General features: G+C 43.6%; 1 protein-coding gene across 1 annotated transcript in view; it reads right to left on the bottom strand.

Moving 5' to 3' along the window:
* plxna1b (plexin A1b) overlaps window positions 1-23956 on the bottom strand; it is a 144684-nt gene that overhangs the window by 44600 nt on the left and 76128 nt on the right. Inside the window, exon 9 of the mRNA XM_070902736.1 lies at window positions 11717-11917. Within this exon, the coding sequence (XP_070758837.1) occupies window positions 11717-11917 (201 nt within the window). The remainder of the gene's footprint in view (window positions 1-11716; window positions 11918-23956) is intronic.

Consider the following 23956-nt stretch of genomic DNA (forward strand, 5'->3'; position numbering starts at 1 on the left):
TTTCAGAGGAACTACTACTCTCTTAGAGTTTATTTTAAGGGGAAATTCTTTCAAAATGTGTTTTCAGGCACATTTTGGTGCTCTCATTTATTTAGTAGCCATGAACTATTGAGGAGGAAACTTTTACCCCAGATTAATTCCACCTGGGAGCTGGCCTGCACAAAACTCAGCAAGACAACTTTTACAGAAAGTTACTGTATATATATATATATATATATATATATATATATATATATATATATATATATATACAAACTTTGACATAATATAAGTTTTGTGAGAAAGGTTCCTTCTCCTTCAAGGCCAGTGAACCTGGTGTCTTTGGACAAACAACCCGGCATATATGCTAAAGTTACTGCAGTGGGGTCATATAGAAAGTGGAAGGCAATGTTTAGGGTGGCAAGAAATGGGCAATCGGAAAGTATAATACCGGACAGAGTGCAGAAAAGGTGCAGACAGAAAAAGGGAGAAAAATGACAAGTGATAGTTAAAAGACTGGAAAATGTTTGGAATGGCTGACGTGTTGGAAAGACAGAGGTGGAGTGAGCTCAGACAAGTGGAGTGCAGGGAGCAAAACAATGAGAAGGTGGTGAAAAGAAGGATGAGAAAGTGGGTAGGGAGAAGAGGAGGAGAGAGCATGATACAGCAGGAAGGGTGAAGGAGAAATAGTGAGGGCGAGATGGATAGAGAGAGGTGATTGTGTGTTATTCTGTGGACACCATTCATTTACACATGGAATAAGAGGCCAGGGCCGGCCTGTAAGCGGCAGAGCTGGTGGGGGCTAAAGTGAAATTGGCATTTTCAATTTGTTCCCTGACATGTCTGCCTTGGTCTTTTCACACATTCCTCTGCCTCACCCTCTCTCGCAATCCTCCTTTCCACCCCCTCCTTTTACCCTCTCTCTCTCTCCCTCCCTCCCTCTCATTATCCCTTCCCTCTACCTCTTTACCTCGCCCCCCCCCCAATCTCAGTCAGACTTTCTCTCCCCTACCTCCATCCCCCAGAACGCCCACAGTCAAACAAGGAAATATGGAGCAGATTCCTTTATCGCATATACCAAACATGTCCAGAGAAACACATGTGCACACTGTACTATAAATATGCATTCTGCACACGGGACAGTTTCCAAGAGACGGATGCCAGCGAATGCATCAAAGACTCACACAGTCTATACAGGAAATAAAAAATGATAAATAAAAACACATGAAAACACCGGAAGATACGACACTCACACAACAACACGTGTTCTGGATGTCGACTATTATTTTTCTCCACTGAAGTCCGAGCATATGAACTTCTTCAATCTTTCCCTCCCTCCTTCCCTCCCCACCCCAAGAAGACCACCCAGTCTGCCTGGGAACAAGAGCACTTCTTCACCGGGCAGAGATGTTGTGTGTTTGGGTGAGTCTGCAGGCAAGACAATGAGGGAGAAGAAAATGAAAAGAAAGGGAGATGCACAGGGACACTGCACTGAGAGTGTGTGGATGTAGACAGAGAGAGTAAAAGGAAGGCAGCAAGACAGATGAGATAAAACAGAGACTGGAAGGCCAGAGAAGCAAGATGGTAAGGGACTGAGAGAAAGAGAGGTGTTATCCAGCTAAGGGCAGCTTCATATTTGGGGACTGTTCAAGTTGATGAAGGCATTTCAAACTTTTTCAAACAGCAACTATTCCCTTGACAATCAGGCTTGCTTTGCCACTGCAACACTAGAGCAGGTCGGCTTCACACGTTCACATACTTGTCCTGGGAAGAGCATCAAGGTTCAACACGGAAAGCAGCAGCAATAAAGCTCCATTAAACTACATTTTATATAAACACTGAATCAAGTGACGTTAAGAGAAAGGTTGCTAATTGTTTTAGTTGTTCAAAATTACAACTAATCATACCTATACCAGGTCATATAAAATACCAGACAGCCTCTCCTAGCACAGCTAACTGTACACCACCTGTCTAGTGAGGAATTTGCAGAAAGCTAAAGTAAATGAGTGGCTGGTGAAGAAAGTTGAACATTTAGCAAGTCACAGAGACCCAGATATTCTTATTTTAGGGGTTTACGTCAACCAAACTAACCTAAAAGTTCAAGTTTGGTGGACACAAGACTTGCAAGACACTGAAATATTATTTGGGGATTTTTGGCAAAACAGAGGCTGCTTTAGAACTTGCCTTTTTACACATACAGTATGAACAGTATTGCATGGGTTTGGTGTTTTTCCACAACCTCACAATTTTAAGCTTCCAGTATTAGAAGGAAGTCAGCACAGACTAGCCATCATTTCTGAGACATTGAATGTGAGACAACAGGACAATTTTCTTCATATAATTCACTGCCAAATATGTTGTAAGTTGTATACTGTATCCATTTTTCTATCTCAGTGTCATTAACTATGGCTTTTCTTGCAGCTCTGGGCTACATTTAAGGACACAAGGTCAAGCTTCCTACCACAAGGCCCAATTCCCCTGTGAATCACCTGAGAGCAGCCAATTCCGCTGATAGAGAAATAGATGATAGATGTGTGTGGACCTCTTAACCCTGCTTTACACGCTGACAAGTCTTCTCCCTGAAAACCTACACCACACACACACACACACACACACACACACACACACACACACACACACACACACACACAGACACACACACACACACACACACACACACACACACACACACACACACACAGGTGGAGGTGCTGTCAGCTAAAACAATAACACTGCCTGCCCTCTTCCCCCCCTTTTCATCCTTCATTCATGTTACAGGTACGTATCGGTGTTTGCACATCCATCCTCAAAGGGGGGGTGATACTGGGATCTGGCTGTGCATGTACCTTCACTCAACACAAACATGAATATTTAGTTTGGGAGAAGCGTGTATGTGAGTTTAATAGGCAGTAGAGGGTGGGGGAGGCATAGGAAAGGAAAGGTTGGGTTATGATCCAAAGCGCATCTCCTCTCATTGCACCAAAGGCTTATTAAACTTTCATACTGAACCAGCATTGTTGCACAATACACAGTTCAGGGAATACACACATGCACCCTGTACATGGTTTATTCACTGCGCAGCATATTCCAATATGAAAATGCAAACATTAAGCAGGATACACTCAAAAGGTCAGGATTTGCATGTGTGAAGGGGAGAGAGAGAAATGTAAATAGAGGAACAAAATCACTATGTTCCCTATTCTATGATTAAGTCCCAAAATCTGATACAGTTCAGAATGAGCAGCCTGTGATGTGAGGAGGCGTGAAAGCCCGCTGAAAAGGTGAGGTGAGTGGAAAGGCAAAAATAGGGTTTGCTAGTGATCTGCATTCTTATTAACTTGTTTTCTTTTTGATGCATATATGAAAAAACAGAAATACTGAAGGAACAGAGATGAGAAGAAGTGTTAAATCAAGGGGATAAGCACTTAAGAGAGAAATTGACGAATACCAAATTAGCCATGAAAAATGTGTTAAATGGCTAAAAACAATCAAAATGATGTAAACAATTAACGAATACAAGTGGGGGGACTGACTTTGCCTCCACGAGATTCTCTCAGCAGAAAAGTGTCAATGCCACAAACGCTACAGCGTCACCAGCTGTACCTCTGTCACTGAAGACTGAAGGAGGGGAGGCGAGGATAGATGGATGGAGAAGGAGGGGTGAAGGAAGGCAGGTATGAAGTAACAACGGGTACCTTCTGTGAGGGTCACAGCCGGGTAATTAGTCATTTTGAAGGTGCGCGCAAGCTGGACGGCTAAAAATATCAAACTCGCCCAGGGCAAGCCCGTACTTTGGGATAGAATAGGTTCCTCTGTCCCTCTCTCCCTCACTTTCTCAAGGTGACGGCGACAGTTATCGAAAAGCATGACCTGACATAACACATCTTTCAATCTAGATTATTCTAGATTAAAAATAGTTTTGTGACTTTTACGAGAAGTCACATTGGGACACTGGGAAAAGTAGAGGACACAGGCTGAATGCTGGTCCATGTGAAATGTGTTTTGCCAGTCTAGATAAGGCGCAGCAAATACTGTATGTCAGTGTATAGATGTATACACACAGCAGCACCCTTTTAAACACACACACATTCACACAACTTCCAGGCAGATATGGCTTCCTAATCAAGGATCAAGTGGTAATCCTTCCTATAGCTTAGCGTGTGTGTATGTGTGCATGTACGGTATGTGTGGGGTCAGACAGCATCGAATCAGCCCCCGCTCACAATAGGGGCCTGTTAGCCAGTGCTAATCGCTAATGCTAACAGGATTGGAGGGCATGGCCGGACCCAGTTACCCAGATTATCTCTTGCGCACGCACACGCACGCACACACACACACACACACACACACACGTGCGCACACGCTCTCACACGTACTTTCTTCATTGATGGAGAGAAAAAGACAGAGAGGAGGGGGAGAAAAGTGCTGGCTTGAGGGAAAAATAATGCTGCCATAGCCAGTGTTTCTTATTTTCCAGCCTACGCATTAAGCTAGTGTAAGCTTACTGGACTTCTCCCCGGACAAAAGGCTGATTTTTGGTCGTTTGCAGAAACGTCCTTACCCTTTCTCCCCCCTGTCAACTCATGCAATTCTTCTGGTGGCCATTCTCCCCTCGAAAAACAAGCGTCACCAACACCTAGAGTACCAATCAAAGGTTTGGAAACACTTTCTAATTCAAGTAAATGGTAGTGTGTCCAAACATTTGACTGATACTGTATATCCATTCACTCAAACACAAGACTGAGAAGAAGCACTCTCTGCCACACAATGCACATGCAAGATTGTCACTGATGAACATTTTTTCCCCTGGCTGGGGTCTTTTGGTGTGGAGGTTGTCTTTGCTAGCGATGGTGGCTATTGTTGCTTATGCTAACTAAACAATTTATATTTTCATTACAGAGTGATTCTCCCATTCCTGAAAGGTGTAACAGAGGGTTTTCAGGGCGATCTACCCATCACTAGTATTAGACACGCTCCCTGATTAATAGTTCTTACACCTTTATTTTAATCTCTGATACTTTCATTTACTATTCATGAAGCTACTGTTACTGCTGATGTGTTTCATTCTGTACAAATGCATCTGTGTGGTTCTTATGGAATATTATACGTCAAGTTACATGTAACTTGGTTCAATCACTCTTGATATCACTCAGCTCTATGGCTGCATACCAGACATCCACTCAGATGAAAAGTCTGCAGGTGATCATGCAGTCTGTGTTTGACGTGACTGGCCGCAACTCAGGCTACTGTATGGATTTAAAATAAGCCGCAGCCAGAAAGAGAGACATGGAAGTAGGCAGCAGTCTTCCCTTTGGTTTAAACACCTTGTCTCCGCTCTTCTCTACTCATCAGGCTAATAGCAGGAGAATCTTGCTATAACAATCACTTTTGCTGCTTCTATCGCCCCATCAATGTATCACATAGAGCTGAAGACATTGAAGGGCGAAGCAATTCCATATGAGAAAGAAGATTTAGAGTAAAGGTTACAGCTGGCAGAGACACAAGAAGAGAGACAGAAATGAGAAATTGATGATGAAAGTGAGGTGGAGGATGAGGTGGAGAAGCTGGCATATGCTGATAGCTGAGCAGCAATTAATTCTTATTTATCCAGGACAGGAGAGTGGGAGCTCTGCTCTTCACCTGTCAGAGAGGAGGAGACCCAGTGAGCCAATGACGGGACAGAGATGAAGAGGAAGGCGGAGGCTGGAGAGGAGGCGGAGGAGGAGGTAGAGATGGAGACAGGTAGATGACTGGGAGAGATGGAGGGGATCGTGTTGGAGCATGAAGGAATGTATGAGAGGAAAGTGATGGCAGAGTACAGGAAGCAGCCTTCTCCCACTTTCAGCTGCTTCATAGGAAGATGGATTGGAGAGCGGTGAGTGTAAACATAAACACACCGTTATCTAACAAATGTGTTCATTTGTGTGAGCAGACACGAAACCTCACTGAATTCCCACAATCTCCCCGAAACCATACATCAACTAATTCACAAACATGCGTACCGTTTTAGAAACAAGTAAATAAGCAAATAAATAAATAGATAAGTGGTATGAGCAAACAAAACAATCATTCATTCATTGAGACACAAACAAACACAAAGTAGTGCCCCAAAACCTAAATCTGATCAGTGCTGTCTGAGGTATCACATGATAAGGGAATAAAGTCATGAAACAACCAATGGTCTTCAATCTGCAGCTCCTCAAAATAAATTCTTGTGAATTTCCCACGCGCTTTCAATCCACCCACACACAGACGCAGTCTGCAAGCCAATTAAAACAGTGCCAGTGTGTGCTGTGGCTGACTGCGGTGGCAGGTCTACTGTTTATATCTCATTAAAGCTGTGCCAGGCCATGCCAGACTGGACTGTACCATGCTCCGCTGCGCCTACCCTCCACCGACCAGCACCGAGGCCCTCATTAGCCTGGTGTCTGCCACCTTTAGCACTGCATGTGTGTGTGTGTGTGTGTGTGTGTAATGATGTATTTTAAATGAAAGGATTTTTCTCTATATAATTTACAGTTTTAACAAATCTCATAAATTCCAAAAAGTCTACAAAAAATCAGAGGAGACTGAAGTTTGCATCAGCACAGTGCTTCATGTCTCTCTCTCTCTCACTCACACACCATGTACGGCTGTGTGACACTATTAGACCAGTGTGGTTTGTGTTAACCGCTCTCCCTGCAGACACGTCTGGCCTCTTCTCTAGACCTCTATTTGCTCCGTCTATCCATCCATTCATCTATCTATTCATCTTTCTTGTCTGCCATCCTTCTCTCATTTCCCATCGGAAGGGAGCAGATGATTTGTCCTCTCTCTCCTCCAAACTCTCTCTCTGTACGGTCTCATTGTACTCTTCCTCTTTCCCCTCCTTCATCCATCTTTCTTGTTGCTCCCTCCCCTTCTCCCTCCCGGTATCTCTGCCTCCAGAATTCCTTGCCTTTCTTTCTTTCTTTCTTTCTTTCTTTTTTTTTTCCTCATACTGCTCTCCTTTTCTCTTTTCCTTCTTCAAATATGTATGGCTTCTTTCCCTGCTTTCTCGCTCTGCTGTCTTCCTGTATGCGAGTGTATGTGTGTGCATGAGCACACACACACACACACACACACACACACACACACACACACACACACACACACACACACACGAGCGTCCGTCTCTGCTGCCCGACTGCAATTCATCATCATTTTATCTGCCTTAATTGGATGCCATCAGGACCCCTGATACTTCCCATTTCTCCTTTAACAAACAGCTGCTCTCTCCACACACAGAAGAATAACACACAGACACACACCCTATCCCAAACAAGATTTTCTCCTCCTGCCCCCGTGTCTGCCCCCCCCTCACTGGTGAAGGAGAGAGAGGAAGACGGTGATGGAGTGGCCGAGTGGTTTATCAGTTGGAAGGTAATGGTGTAAGGCCCGCGCTGATATTATCTGTCCTCTCATTCCTGCCCTCCAGGGAGAAACAAGAAAGAAGGATAAAGAGGGAGAGAGAGGAGTAAAAATGGATACACTGAAGTACAAATGGGCAAAAAGCTGAGGACGGGCGAAGAGAAAGGAAAAGTCTAGAACAGTGCACTTCTCTTCTCTCAACCACGGCCTTCAAACGGCGCCCAGCTGCGCTCCATCAGCCTCACTGACCCCAGAGTGTGGTCATTTGTGTGCGCAAGCATTGTGTGTACATGTGTTTATTCGCTCCCATGACCCCTCTGGCGCTCTGAGCACAACTTCCCAGCCCACAGCTCAGCATCTTATTGGCCCTTGTGGCCTCACCTCAGCCCCTGATAGGCCCACACACACCAGGAAGCTGCCTGGGCCGGGTCACAAAACCGGAAGGAACCGATGTAGACACCAGCTTGTTGTTTTGGTTGCTGCTGACCGGAGTTAACTGCAACCATAAGGCCTGGCGGATGGCTCCGTATGTGTCAGTGGTAATGTGGGCTTGTTTGGCACTAAGAACTGTGGAGAGGAGTCTTTTTTTTTTTTTTACAAAATCATCAGCGTTTTTTCTCCAATTAACTTGCTATAGGACCTTAGACAATCTGCCAATTCATCAACTTTCACAGGTTCCAAAAATGTTGAATTGTGTTTGGCTCAGTACCCAACTTCAAAAGTGAGAAAGGGAAAGTGTGTGACAAACCATATTTTTCACAATACAAACCCGTTGAAAGTTCAACACAGCAAAATTTAGAGCTTTGAGCATATTTAAAATCGTTACCCTAAACGTATGATTCTTCAAAGTCTTAACACATTGAATATTGTGTGGCTGACTTGTTTCCTGTCTCTGCTTGCAGAAACCAACCTTTTTTTAACCAATACTGTATTCTTTTTCATGTCTTGTGATACGCTTGCTCATTCCCCTTTGGGATCAGTTGTTATGTACCGTAACCTTACATAGAAATACCATAGCAACAATATCTTTGCCCCATAAGCAGATATGGAAAGTCAATATCAACAAGGTTAGTATGGAGCTGATGTTACACTATCATATATCATGTGTGTCACATATACAGTAGGTTATTGACAGCCTCCTGTTAGGGGATACTATATAAGACTATTGAGTTATTACGGTCACTGTAAAAGGAGTAAAGTATGGGAAACTAGAGTCCAAACATGATCTGGCAGTGGATATCCTGAATATCCTGTGGATAGTGATCTTCTGTTGGATAGTGTAATGATATTGTATGAAAGAGAGGAGAGCTTTTGGCCTCAGGAGAGACTTTTGAGCTGATTTTCTCCCTCACACCCTCTCATCTCTTTTTCCCCTCTCCCTGTTCTCTTCAATATCACTCTCCCTCTCACTTTTCTCCATTCACCTCACCTGAAATTGTCTACTACGCTCCAATTTCCTTAGTCTATCTTGCCTGCTCTCATCTCCATTTTTTTGCTGTTCCCACTGCTATCTAGTATTACCTCTCTTCCTGTTGTTTTTTCCTATCCTTCTTTCCTTTACTTTACTACATTTATTCTTTCCTCTCTCCTCCTCACCTCAAGGTTTTTTGTCCTCTCTCTTCCCCTCTCCTCTTCTTTATTAGTTTATAGGAAATCTTGCTACAGCTCTCTTGTCTCTGCCCTTGTCCTCGTCTTTCCTGCGACAAGTGAGTGTATGTCAGTTTGACACCGTTGTAAACACTTATGTGCATCTCAAACACAAGGCTAAACTGTGGATTAGCACCCCTGTGTTTATCCCATTGATTAGCAAGCCCCCCCAACAGTCTCCTTGCAGTGGTATAATGAAACTGCACACCCAGACACACAAATACACAGCTATCCTGGGATCCATAGCCAAAGGCATATTGAAGGATGCACATGTGCACACACACACAGACACTGATTAACCCCTATCCCTATAGCTGTGGGCCTGCAAATTGAGGCAGCAGTGTGTACGCAGCATAATAGATGAAGTCTTTTTCTACTGCAGAGTCATACATGATTCATTAAGTTGGTGCAGAACACTGTCAAAGTAGGAACAAACATGGAGGGGAGCGCATGAAAAGTAGAGATATGAAGGTCTATAAACGGATAAACTAATATTTAAGACCCTCATTCTTTTGAAATACTGCTCTGGAGCTATAATAAGACTCTCATCCTAATAATTCATGACGCATAATTATACTCATAAGCTCAGGCCTAGATGAATTATGCCTTAATGGCAAGTTCATGCAGCTGGCATCTTTTTCATCCTCTGATTCTAACTACGGCCTTGTGTAGACTCAACACACGCACCGCATCGATATCTGACCGTGCAGTCAAGTTGGCACAGCTAATTGCTAACAAGGGCTAAGCGCTGACAGGCCAAGGCTAATTGCTGCTAGCATGTCTGCTTTGTGGACATCAAATGGAGAAATTCAGCTTTTGGCTGGGGTTAGGGCTTTGCTGCTGATTAGCACTGGCCTCGCAGCTACAATAAGCAGTCAATAAACAGACATCTCTGTGGAGAGACAACCCTATCGCTAGCTAATTAGCCCTGCCTTCACAAACAACTTGCTAGTGCGTGCCAGCACCTAAAGACTCCTCGTCAATACAGACAGAATCAAATGCTGCGCTAGCTGTCACAGTGGATACCCAGCAAGCTATACAGCTAAGCAGAGACTGCTGCTGGTATGTGCTGTATATGTGTGTCTGCTAATATCTATATGACTGCATAAATGTGTGACTATTATGACAAGCTGTAGCATATAGACAGGTGGTTAAGTTCTTCAGGCTTATTAGCCAGATATGATGACTTCTAGATGTTTCTATTTTATTTTAATCTGTCAAATTTACTTCCACGTACGACATGTTGTGGTGACAGCCGCAATACCCTCATCTAAAACTAAATTAACAGTAGCAGCTCTCATTTCGGCTTTGTTGCATTGCATTTTATGTTGAAGTAGAAATAGACAGAGACAGTGAACATATGAGAGATGAGGGAGACGCAGTGAGGAAAGTAAGGAATGGCTGGAAGAAGAAAGTATGACAGACGGAGGGAGGGAGGCGGAGAGAAAGATGAGCTGCACAGGCAGAGAGAGGAAGGGAGAGGGAGAGAGAGAGGAAGGGAGAGGGAGAGAGAGAGAGAGAGAGAGAGAGAGAGAGAGAGAGAGAGAGAGAGAGAGAGAGAGAGAGAGAGAGAGAGAGAGAGAGAGAGAGGTATAAAGTCGAGGTGTAAACATGATCAATCCGCTCACAACTAGGTAGGAGACAGACTTCCTCTTCACATTTTCAGCCCCAGTGAAGCGCGGCGCTAGCTACCTCTTATCTGTCACACTAGTTTGAAGCCTCACAAACACACACACACACACACACATATATATATATATATATATATACAACCATATTCCAACACATGGCGTGGACCCACATGCTCAAACTACCTGTAAATCCTCTACACACACACACACACATACACACAAATTCTTATTAGAAAACTTCTGCAAAAAACATCCTTGAGAACACTTTAATCCGGCACACACCACTCATCCCTACCAGCCGCAAATACATTTAAAAAAAATCACAGAACAGCACAGAACAAAACTATGATGGCTGACCGCTGCGGCTTCACACTCCAATGACATAAATGATGTATCGCATGAACCATGATAATCCGTTATGATTTCAACCAGTATACACAACCTGGGGAAATTCCCACACAATGAAGGCTTATTATAAGTGTGTCTCAATTCGAATAATGTCTATGTGAACTTGTGACTTCAATATCTATTTGCTATCAGTTTAATGTGGGAAGATCAGCATTGGATCATTTATCTAGATTGTGACCAGGCCAGCGTACAAGTGGTGCACGGTGATCTATCAGGACAATGAGCATGTTAGCGTCCAAAGCGGTCATTAGTTGTAGGAGGCCATTATTTAAACCCTGGAGTCGATGTCCTTACTGGGATCATGATTTAGTTACCTAGTTGCATTGATTAGGTTAAGAGTAGTAGTGCTAAATGACAATGCTTTTGGCCTATACAAAATTCTAATTATCATTCGTGCTCCAGTCTATACAGTAGTCAGAAGTTTGGGTCTTATTCACAACTACGCTTTACATCAACTGCTTTTATTTTGTCAGTGTCCGAGACAAAATGGCATTCATCATGTTCTCCTTACCCAACTGTCAGCATCATTCAACCAAAACAGCAACTAAACTATCTCTGTAAACAACACACCACCATCACATGCTGTGTTCTCCACCCTAAACAGGGCTTTAATGGCATCCACTTATACCCAAATGTCCTATGTTCTTTCCCTTCTCACTCACCGCTGTTTTCTGGCACTGGATGGAGGTGCTGTTGAAGCGCAGGGCAGGCACACTGTGGGTCTCCCCCTGTATGTGGAAGACGCACTCATAGTTCCTCTGTCCTGACTGGGGCTGGGGCAGGTTCTTGGCAGCTAAGGTGATCGGCTTGGTCACCCCAACAGGGATGTAGATCTGGGTTGAGGGAAGGATCTGAGGGCAATCCTGTAGAGACAAAAAAAGAGATTTTAATTTGTTTTACCCGCTAAAGGAGAGGGTTATGGAGGAAAGAGAGTGAGGTTGTTCAATACAGTCAGAAGAGCAAGCAAACGAGGCACAAATAGCAATAAGATACGAAAAGGCGTGATGAAATAAATCACTTGTTTGTTGGGAAAAAAAAAGCGAGCCAGCCGTGGGTTACATATTTGACTTCACGCCAGATTTGCAACACACTCAGCCTAAAGAGCTGCAGTGTGATGCACTGTTCACATGTGTTACAGGCTTGTGCAACACTCCCACTGGCCTTGCACCAGATATAGATGCTGCACGACAACACTTGAGAAAGAGAGCTTTTCATACAAAGTTCACAAAGGATTATCTACCCAATAAAACTATTCGCATCACAACAGTGCTGCATTGTTATGGCAGGAAGATAGACTCAAGTGTATTATGTCCATGTGTGGAATGAAGTAATGAGCTCATGAACTTTGTGTGTGTGTATGTGTGTGCACATCAGTCACTGATATTGGCCAGAGCTGAGAGAATCTTGTTTAGATCATCTGGAAGCAGCCCATCCACTGGCTCACACTGGAGTACACAGCCCTGGAGGGTGTGTGTGTGTGTGTGTGTCCTTGCATAGATGTATATGGACAAACAAGTTTCTTAATGTGCAGTTGGATTAATGTGCGTCTACACTTGCATGTGTTCACTTTACTGAGGCAGAATGAGACAGGACAGTCCACTCAGTATGTAATGTTTCTTAGATGTGCATGTGTGCATGTGCTGGAAGAAATGAAGTCATTACAGTGTTCATGCCATGATTTGGCAGCGATGCAGATCTCATCAACACTGAGAAAGAGAGAGGGAGAAAGAAGGAACGAAAGAAAGAAAGAGAAAGAGAAGGAGGGTGGGTGACAGATCTTATACAGCATGAGTTAAAGCTCGGGTGGAACTAACCCACCCAGTGCTGTAGTGCTTGAGCCAAAAGGATAACAAAACAGATCACTGCTGACAAATCGCACATTTAACAACCTAGAGACACTGTTAAGTGACTCATATAATAAGAGACATGTGGCAGGCACATTTTTCATGTCAGGAAAAAGGGTCTTAAAACTATGGACTTAAGTAAAAGATTCAAACATTCACCTAAAAACCCTCTAATCCAAAATATGTTAAACTCTATGCAACAAGAGTGGAGACAGTGTTGTCCCAGCCAGTCAGAGTTGCAGGACAGGACCACATACTCATGTTGACAAGTCAGAAAAGCGTCGGAAAGAAAAAAATCGACCAGATCCTTGTAAAATATTCACTGCACACCCTCTACTTCACTTCTTGTTGTAGCTTTTCCTTTAAGCAGATAGCTGGCTCCCTGTCAGTGAATTTTTCTTTCCCCTCCTCTCCTCTGAGCTGTTGTACATTAGAAGCTACAGAGCGTCCCCAGGGCCTGAACACAATGCCGGAGTTTGTTCATTAGGCTGCTTAGCCCTGGCCTTGTGTGTCTGATCACACACAAACACATGCATACACACATAATGAGATGGGGGAATACTATAGGAGGGAGAAGCGAGCTACTGAAGACCTGATGTATAATCAACTAGGAGGAAGGTGGGTGAGGGGAGGAACTGGAGGGGAGGCTAAATGGACGGCTTGGAGGGAGGGGAGTGAGGTAGGTAATGGTGGAGGGAGGAAGAGGGAGAGGGTGAAGAAGAGAAGGAGGGGGGAATGAAGGGAGTGAAGCGAGAGGAGGGAAGTGAAAAGGATAAGAGAAAAAGTGGAGGGAGAAGCAGAGGAGGAGAGTTTAATTGGGAACAGAGCAAAGTGAAACGGGGAAGTCAGATAGCTGCTGATGTGAGGAAAGGAAAAAGAGAGAGACAGAGAGAGAGAGAGAGAGAGAGACAGAGAGAGAGAGAGAGACAGAGAGAGAGAGACAGAGAGAGAATGGAGATTGATTTGCACTTGTAGCTTTTGAATCTAATAATAAGTTAAATATAGTTGTCTCATGTGCAATACGTGGATGTAAGTCAGATGTATGTAAGAGAATATGTTAAAAAAGTCAGGTGGCCTCCCGCAATATAAAAGTAATCAGAACTCTAGCTCTTTACATCAAAGACTTTAAAGTCTGACTATAATGGTAATGCAGGCCAATAGCCAGTGAACCACTGCTGGTTCATTGATGGCATGTTGCAAGAGTTCAGAAATCATACTGCATGAAGCCCCCGGTTTCTCAAATACAAGATCACATTGCGTCCCAGACAGACTGGGAAAGAGATGGAGGTAGGAGGGAGGATACTGAGGGAAAGCGAGAAGGATAAAGGGAAAAGTGCTCTGTAGAGAGAAACTATTTCATCAGTATTTGTGACAGGTGCCAAAACAGTTCAAAGCCAGCATTAGGCCTACAAAGTGCAGAGTACATAGAAACAATATTTCACCGAGGGGATTCGTTTGAAGCTGGAGGAGATCTTTTTTCTCTTTTTCCCCCCTTCTTTCCTGACTTCTCAGCTTCCATTTCATCTGTGAAGACGGATGCTGTGGTTTTCTCGGCCAGATGTGACACTCCATCCGGTTGATTTCAGGAGGACCAACAGGGGAGGAAGATAGAGGGGTGTGTATGTGTGTGGTTAAGACAAAGGTGTCTTTTTCAATGTGTGTGTACTATATCGGCGGGATAGGGTGTGTGTGCTGTAAAAGCCTGAGGGAGGTGAGCTGATTCAGTTAACTGTCAGATAGCGATTCAACGGCCAACCAGATGACGGTTTCAGCTTTTCTCTACACACAAACGCATCAGAGCAGGACCTCACAGCAGCTCGCTTCATCATAAGGTTCACTTTATCTTGCTCTTCTGTAACCGGTAAGAGCCATTTATAGTAAAGTTGCATGTGTGTGAAGTGGAGATGGTGCGTGAAGGAATGCACGTCACAGATGGTTTCTCCACACCAGAACACGGCACAAAAACATCTGCTCTATTTGGAGATTCTGATCACCGTCTTTGCATTCTGACATCTTCATAAGCATGTTTAAGACCAACAGATGTGGATACTGTAGCAGAAAAACTGCCTTTGCCAAATGTAAAATTCTTTCGTTTCTGAGCGCACAGATGTTGAGACAAGTTGAGTTAACAAACATCCACCATTAACTGTGAAATGAGCGCTCACACACTGATTAGATTAGGATGTAGAAGTATGTATTTGTACCTCTGTTTTTCAGTATGTGAATGAGACTATATGTTACAAAGTGTGTGTTTATGATGGCGGATGTCCAAGTCTCCAACTTCTGTTCAAAGCCAAGTAGCCAGAGGGCTTTCCTTACCTCTCCGTGTTTGTTTTCCCCTTAAAGGCCGCTGCTAGCTTTGCTGCCTAAGGCTAGTGCTGCAGTTCCCATTTGTTAACAATGAAGGCATATATACTTATGCAGATTATTACAATATATTGTATATATTACCTCTTTGAAAGATTTCTGCATACAGAATAAGAGGAAATAGCTTCACTATGATTACATTGCAGCTGATACATACCTCGATGTGTTCTAGAGACAAAAATAAGTAAAAACCATCATTCCTAACAAAAGTATTCTGAAAATCCTACAATGCTTGACCTATATTTTTTGACATCTTACTGCAGACACCCAGATGCCAGTTTTGATTGAACGTCGCTATGAGCTTTCTCAAAAGGAGAGCAGCTGTCGTTCTAGGTCAAGCCCGTTCTAAAATATTCCTTTCCTTCATTTTCAATGCGCTCTGATGTATGATGTACCACGCCACCTCGTTCCACACCAAATGGAAAAAAAACATAAGAAAAAAATTAATAAAACAAGTGTTCAGCGGGCGGATGAGATAATCTCCACTCGCAAGTGAGCAAAACACCTTTTAACATCCGCCAAGAGCAGATAATGAGACAGTCGGCAGGCAAGTGTGTGTGTGTTTGTGTGTGCATGCAGATATGTAGAAGGTGAGAGATTAAAATCAAGACATTCTGTAGATGGGGTGGGCTGGAGGGAGAGTGAGGGGTTGGAGGATGAAGACGAAAGCAAGAACGGGATGCTATATAAATAAATAAATGTATTAAAAAGTCAAAAGAGTTCTGAAGGCTTTGGCGTAGCCTGACAAGATATAAATTAATAAAGCTCCAAAAACACTGCGCATATGTAATGAGGCGGGTGTCTGGTCGTTTTTTTAAAGACCCCCCCCATCTTCCTCAACCCCCCCTCAAGTCCATCCATAATTAATTAGCCGCCTCTGTGATGTGGGGACTATAGATCAGGGAGGAGAAAAAATAACACGCTAAATAATGAAGTAAAGCGATATGGGGAGCCCGGGGGAGATATGAGATGGCATGGATGGCCACAGAGGAGCGAGGGGGGCACAGTGGTACAAATAAGAGGGACAGTGTGTGTGTGTGTGTGTGTCACACGGGGGCCTCACAAAGGGGTATATGAAGAGTGTTCAATGCTCCCCCACCTCCTGTCGACATGCCCCCCAGGCTTTGTGACAGAGGTCTCACGTAGGAAACGAAAGAGCCGTCTGCAACCTTGAACTAAAGAGTCCCATCTACGCCTTGATACAATCCACTATACATTAATATTATATTACAATATATTGCATTGGGTGGACCCTTTTATCCAAAGTAACGCACATGACATGGTGTGTCATATGTTTTGCCGGCATGAAACTCAAGTGGGAATGAAGCCTCTAACCCATGCACTAATAAATGCACTAAACCAATAAGATGATCATATAAAATATAATCAATTCAACAGTTTTTGCAGCAGAGCTCCTTCCACATGCCATTTATGTGCCCTTATGGACAGGAAGTGTGAATATATACAAACTACAGAGAAAAAGGAACTTAAGGGTGCAGTGAGATGGTAGCCAATACGGAGTGTGGTGAAATTATGTGAAAAAGTTAGTCCTACTAAGTATAATGGTATCTTTGACAAAACAAATGAGTGGTTTGGTGTTATTTGGGTTGTTTATGGGTTGCCACAAATTGACAAGACATCAATTGTAAAATATTTCAAAGACAAACGTATATGTCTTTTTAGAAATGTTTTTACAGTGCAAATGTTTATATGGTAAATTAACTTTACAGTTCAAGATCATTTTCAACAACGGATAGTAGCATACATTGTGATAACTGTTGTTAGTACATGATAGGGACATTTTCAACATTGTCAACCAAATCTTTAATGGAAGTCTGCTTCCAAATCACCTCTTAATTAATATAAGCCATGTATTATCATGTCATGACATGTCATACATCACACTGTCAAAGCCACATATTCCCTATTTCCCTGTGTACCAGCTGGCCAGCAGCCATGTGTTTGTTTCTGTGTGTGTGTGTAGTTTTTTGGGACCTGTACCAGCAACGGGGATGAGAGGAGTGAAAAGCCTACCCGTTAAATCACTGGTAATAGAGATTAGAAGGAGTGCATGTAGGCGTGTGTCTATGTAAAATGTAGGTTAAAGATACTGTACACACATCACTATATGTAATAAACAGTATACAAGTGTGCAAACTGTTAAAAGTGAATATCTACACAAACTGCAGGATGTGGTACATACCTGGAAGCTATACGTGTGTGTGTGTGTGTGTGTGTGTGTGTGTGTGCGCACAAAGTTGAGGCAGGCTCATTAACAGGCAGAAACCAGAAAGATGTTCTGTGACCAACCAGCCACTTACTGCTGGGGATGGTGAGGGAGAGAGAGGAACAACTTAATAAGGCAGCAACATGTAGAACAGTGCAGGAGCGAGGGAAGAAGAAGGGACTTTGAACCTTGAAAGGGACTATGAGATTGTCCGCCCACGTCCTACGTTTCATTGCAGAGTAGTGATGCAGGGAGGGAGAGAGAGACAGAGACAGAGACAGAGACAGAGAGAGAGAGAGAGAGAGAGAGAGAGAGAGATTAGAACTAAATGGGAAAAGAGAGTGAGAGCAGCAGAATGAGGGAGCACAGAAAGGAGAGTTTGAAAGAAAGCGAGATGCTGGGGAACATGTGACATGAATGTGATTCAGCGTGGATTAAAAGCCTCAAAGTCTCACAGAGCAGGAGCTCGACTGAATCTACCTACATATATGTTCCTCCTATACATACAGCACATGGTGCTTTGATGTACCACCCAGGCACACATACATGTTGATTTCATCTCCTAATCCTTTATCCTTGACTTACAAGATAGCTGCCAGACCTACACAGTTTATCCCTTCAACATAGACGGCACAGAACACCATTATAAAACAATAACAAAGCAGAAATGTGTGAATATTTTTTTTCTCCTTATGGATTTTTATAGAGTGGGGGGGGGGGGGGGGACTCCTGGCACCCCGTTATCATTCTAACCCAGATATGTCAGCAGCGATCAAACCTTGTGCTTTTCAGCTTTTCAAAGACAAACCTTGATTTCAGAGGTAGATACGCTCTCCTCTCTGCTGCCTATGGCTCCTCTCTACACACAATGTTTCAGAACTACGATACACTACAATTGTTCATTTAGTTATCAAAAGCAGGTGGACATGCAGATGTTTGGTCATCAAGACTCCACAGTGGAAAGGTTTACTGATAATTCAAGAGAGTGCAAACAGTTGGCCTGCTTGCCGTTCTGCTGCAGTGTTCCTCCAGAAAAACAACAGAAACCAGATGAACGAGCCCAGAAACTCACTGATTTGTGCCACTAAGAAAACAAATAGCGCAGAAGTTTCTCCAGTTCACAATGTTTAACAATCTTTCCCACTGTGCTGAGAACACAATGCTTCATTCACACTAATGCATGTGAAAATACATTACTGCCTGCAACTAAATAACCTACTTCTGGCAAAATGTGCCTAAACAAAGCTATGATACATAAATTGGCAGCATGAGATTATGTGTCAAAATGTACTCAAAGAACAAGTTAAACTATCGCTACTGCCAGGCATATTTTCAGGAGCAACCATAGAATTCATATATTACAGAAACCATACCAGCAAATGTGAGGAAATGATCAACACCTCGAAAAATAAGATTCATGTGAGTCACAATGAAACTTTAAACAAAAAGTATCATACGGTCAACCCCCACACATATTTCAGCAGTTTGTCAGAGAAAAGGCGAGTGAAGTGAAGGAGGCAGCTTCAGTTGTGCTGTCAGCCACTAGGAGGCAAATAGGCAAGACGGAAAAAAAAACATGAATGAATTACTTTTCTTTCAGGATCCATGAGGTGCTTTGCATTTTAAAATAATTTTAAGCCCTTATGTGGTGAGAAAAATAAACCCATTTTACGGTCTTTAAGGCATTAAATTCAGATTATATAAAAACTCCAGTGCTCCACTGGTGCCAGTGCTTGTACGCAGTGGAATGCTGACCATCTTGGGTTTCCATGGGAGTGTACTTGTGTCAGTTAAATGGAGGTTGGTATAAAAATCAGTACAGGCCACTTTACTAAAACAGCATGGTGAAAAGCCCAACATGACAGAGCCGGTCTTGTGAGATTGGACGACGCAGCACGCTACAGGTTTTTTTTCCTTACCCCTCCTCTCTTTCTCTGTGCCTCTCCGTCCCAGCAGGCGGCCGCTGTTTCTCAATCACACTCTCTCTCCTTCTCTGCTCTGCCTGCACTTTTGAGTTTGTTTTTCCTTCAGCTCACTTTGCAGTGTTATTCATCGGTCTCTGCTGTCATCTTTTTTGCTCAGTGACTCCGTATTTATCTCCTCCCTCTCTCCGACACACACGAGGGTTGATGGTGAAAATGCAATATTCATCTGTGTTCACCATTAGGTGGGGCTGACTGTGAGGGCTGCGGAAATGAAGATTTAATACAGCCTGAATAATTAAACCGCCGGGACCTGTGACTGACACGGAGACACAAACACTGAAACACGCTCATGCATGGCCTGCAAACCCCTGTGCACCTACCATATCATCATATTCCTGTGTGTGTGTGTGTGTGTGTGTGTGTGTGTGTGTGTGTGTGTGTGTGTGTGTGTGTGTGTGTGTGTGTGTTTGTGAGAATCTTTACTTCACATTAGCTCTTCATTAAGCGCTCGCTGATCTTGTATTCACCGCTGCAGCCAGCATGTTGGCATAGCTGGGGTCATGCTCGCTGAATCAGTGGGCCTTGCCGGGCGGCGTAGGATTACATCCGAGGAAAGAATAACCTGGCAGCGATGTTGCCAGTGCTGAGCTCAACTGACTTGCTTTACATTTTCTCAATGTCATGTACGGATTAACAGTTTTCAACCAATTAGTCCAAGTAAGTGTCCTTCAAATCTGCATAAACACTAAACACTTAAAGCAAGCTGCATTTGCTAAACTCCACCCTCTTCCATAAATATAACTCTGTCGTCCTTGTGTAGTTGTCTACTAAGCACACTTCTTAGGGTACGACAGGCTGGTCTCTCCACAGTGTCTCCCAGCCAGGGTGACCCACCCTCCCTGCCTTCTGTTGGGAAGGGATTGATGCACGATGCGAGGATGCTTCAAGAGTAAGTGAGTGAATTTTAGGGGAAAAGCTTCTGAAAAAAATAAAACAGGAGGAAGAGCTGGAGGAGAGGGAAGAAGGAAAATAAGCTGTGGGACGGTGAGGCTAAAAATAGCCAGAGAGAGAGAAGAAGAGATGAAACATCTGCATGCACATGTGTGACAGGCCATGCATGTGTGTGTTAGCCTGTGAACACATCAGTGCGCGAGTCCAGGCATCTAGGGACAAGATCCAAATCTCCCCTGCCTTTTTCTTTCCCTGATCGTGTGGGAAGCACACACACACACACACACACACACACACACACACACACACACACAGAAGTACGTGACTGAGGGGCTGAATTACATTACCAGTACTCAAAAAAAAAACACTTACACTTTGTCAATTTGCTGCATTGTTCTCTATTAACAAATTAGAGGGACGTATAAGAGAGTTTGCCAAAACACCTGATACAATCCCTCTCTGATTTCCCCCGAGGTGGAAATGCGATTATTGACTCTTGGACAAGTGTCTGACAAGTTTCCTGACAAAGTCCACAAAACGGTTGGAGGGATGTCAGGAGTGGTTTGAACAGCGAAAGGAAGTTCACCGCTACCAAACCAAACCAAGGGTTAATCGCTGGACGATCACGGTCCGAATAAGATCCATCTGGCAAAGGCGGCATGTGGTTACTTCACCCTGTCGCCTCCACTTCCTCTCCATGTTCCCTTAGTTTCTCCCTCTCCTCCCTCCCCCTCAAGCGTGGAGCGCGTTTGGAAAATAAAATGCGTCACTCTGGATGTAATCTGCTGCTTGTTACTGCCAGGGTTCTCTACTTGCCTCCCTGCCCTCGTCTTTGTTTCTTTCTTTACTTTTTTCTTTTCTTCCCTTCCTCTCTGTTTACATCTGGTCTCAATTACTGCACCTCTGTCCGTCTTTTGTCTGTCCTCTGTGAAATAAATAAAGCACTGGAAGGACTGCACTGTTTTGGAGAGCTGCATGAGGGATATTACATCCCACTTCTTCCCATTTCCTCATTTATCTGTTCCCTCTTCCCAACATTGTTTATATTTTATTAAATGTGGCTTAAGCACGTCTCCCCTTAATATTAGGCAGAAACACACGCATGTGGGTGGATGTTTATTGTTGTGTATGGTGATAGATGAGGCATAGGAAAAAAAGATGATGGAAGAGGGAAGGACAGATGGACAAGAATGTATTCTGTGGATCATGACAGTGGGCAGAAAAAAGGTGAGAACGCTGCTGAAACATGATTTGGGTGACGACACTGTGTGGGAAGAGAAGGGAGGAAAAAATAAAGGATGATGATGAGGGGTGAAGACAGATATTGCTGACAGATAAAGATACCAGGAGGGAGAGAAGAAGGAGAAAAGAAGGAGAGGGTAGATATTTTTTAACCACTCGCACACACCACCCCCCACCCCCACCCCCATGCCCCCTGCAGCCCTGTGCTGCTGGTTGTGCTTTGTCCTGATAAGAACCAGTGACAGTCACACACACTGACGCTAAAGCAGTATAGACAAACACACACGTATATCCATGCACACAGCGAGGCCCCTCAAGCAGCCTTGGCCTGCAATCTGTGGGATGTCCTTCTCTGGAGTGTGTGTGTGTTCTGCTCAGTGTCTGAGTACCAGCCAGGGTAAACACAGTGTGCCAGAATGTCACGGTTCAGGGCCTTCACACCTCCATCACAAATAACCCTTTCAGCCATGGAGTGTGTGTGTGTGTGTGTGAGAGAGAGAGAGAGAGAGAGAGAGAGAGAGTAAGCATGTGTTTCTGTGACTGTTTAAGAATGTGTGTGTAGGCTGTACGCTATAAGTGTATGTGCCTGGTTAAGGGTGTGAGAGAAAGACAGCTCTTGAGAAAATATATTCATGTGTATTGTTATACTTTGTTCCGAGTGCAGCCTATATCGAGCCTCTCTAATTAATGTAGTGTCTAGGGACAATGTGTCATACACTAACATTACATTTCTGTCATTGGCAACAGACAGTAGAGCTTGAGTGTGAGTGTGTCTACCAGCACAGAACTGCAGCGATGCTTCGATGCACATGCATGCTTATCTGTACTGTGTGCCTGAAGTATGTATGTATTTTTGAGTGTATTAAAAATGAATAGTTCAACATTTTGAAATACGCTTATTTGCTTTTTTGCCAAAAGTTAGATGAGAAGATTGATAGCACTGTCATGTCCGTACAGTAAAAATGTAGCTACAGCCAGCAGCCAGTTAGCTTAGCTCAGCACAAAGACTGGAAACAGGAGGAAACAGTTAGCCTGGGTCTGTTCAAAGGTAACAAATTCCACCTACAAGCACCTCTGAAGCTCATTACATAACACCTTATATCTCACTATCAGGCTATTTCTTGGCCAGGACCAGTAACCACCAGTAACTTCCTGGTGTCTCCGCTGATTACCTGGCTACAGCTCCAAGCCAAGAAATAGTCCAGCACATCACCCCCAAACAACAAACAGACAATTTTACACTTGTAACAATGTGTTAATTAGTGAGATATAAAGTTGCTGGTGGGCAGATTTTTTTTTTCACCTTTGGGCAGAACCAGCCTTGGTGTCCCCCTCAGTTTCCAATCTTTATGCTAAGCTAAGCTAACTGGCTGCTGGTTCCAGCTACATATGTACTGTGCATATATAAGAGTGGCGAAGATCTTCTCATTTAACTCTCAGCAACAAAGCAAATTTCTCAAAAACATCTATTGCTTTAAAGATTTTCATGCATACAACTGCACAAGGAGGAGGAAGAGGAAGAAGGTGGAGGAGAAAGAAAGGAATGAGGGTGACATTGTTTAACCCATCGTGCATCCATACAAAGAGGGGACAGGCGGAGGACGAGGAGCGGAAGGTGTTGATTTTGTAAAAATTCATCACTGGAGCCACAGATTCCATGGCACACAGACATGGAGGACACACCAAAAATAAATGTAGAAGAGGACACTGATGGAGCAGCGACTGTGACTGTTAGATGTACAATAACACAATGCCAATGAACACTGTATTACATTCAAAATAATGTGGAGTTTGGACATAAATGCAAACCACTTAACCACATTTGGAATGTGAGGCCCATCACTCTTAGATTGTCCTCAGTCTGGACCTAAACCCAAAACAAACAATATCCGCATTGTTTAAAAAGTACGGGAGAAAACCTGTTGTGTGTTAAGCTAAAACTCAAAATGACAAAAAAAAGAAGAGGAGCAAAGAGAGAGAGAGATGAAAACGGTGAAAAGCGACAGCCAGAGACTTTAGGGGGGAAAAAAGTGGCGCTGTACCCACAAGTCTCAATCAAGTTAACCGCTGCCTTGATTGCTCGAGTGAGACTGAGCCTTGCTTTGCAGCAAAACAAACACGTAAGCATGTCTTAACATAGCTGAGCCCAACCACCCCGAACCTTGCCTGGCACTCATCAAGGCTTTGGCTCAGAATAGCACTTTCTCTCCAGGGGTGTGGAAGGAGAAAGAAGGAGAGCAGGAGGAGGAAACGAAAGGAGGGAGAAAAGTAGAGAAAGAAATGGCAATCAAGTTCCTTAGAAAAGGAAAGGAGACAAAGGAAGAAAAGTAAAAACTTCACTATATG

Source organism: Enoplosus armatus, chromosome 3 (assembly GCF_043641665.1).
Source record: "Enoplosus armatus isolate fEnoArm2 chromosome 3, fEnoArm2.hap1, whole genome shotgun sequence".
Lineage (NCBI taxonomy): Eukaryota > Metazoa > Chordata > Actinopteri > Centrarchiformes > Enoplosidae > Enoplosus > Enoplosus armatus.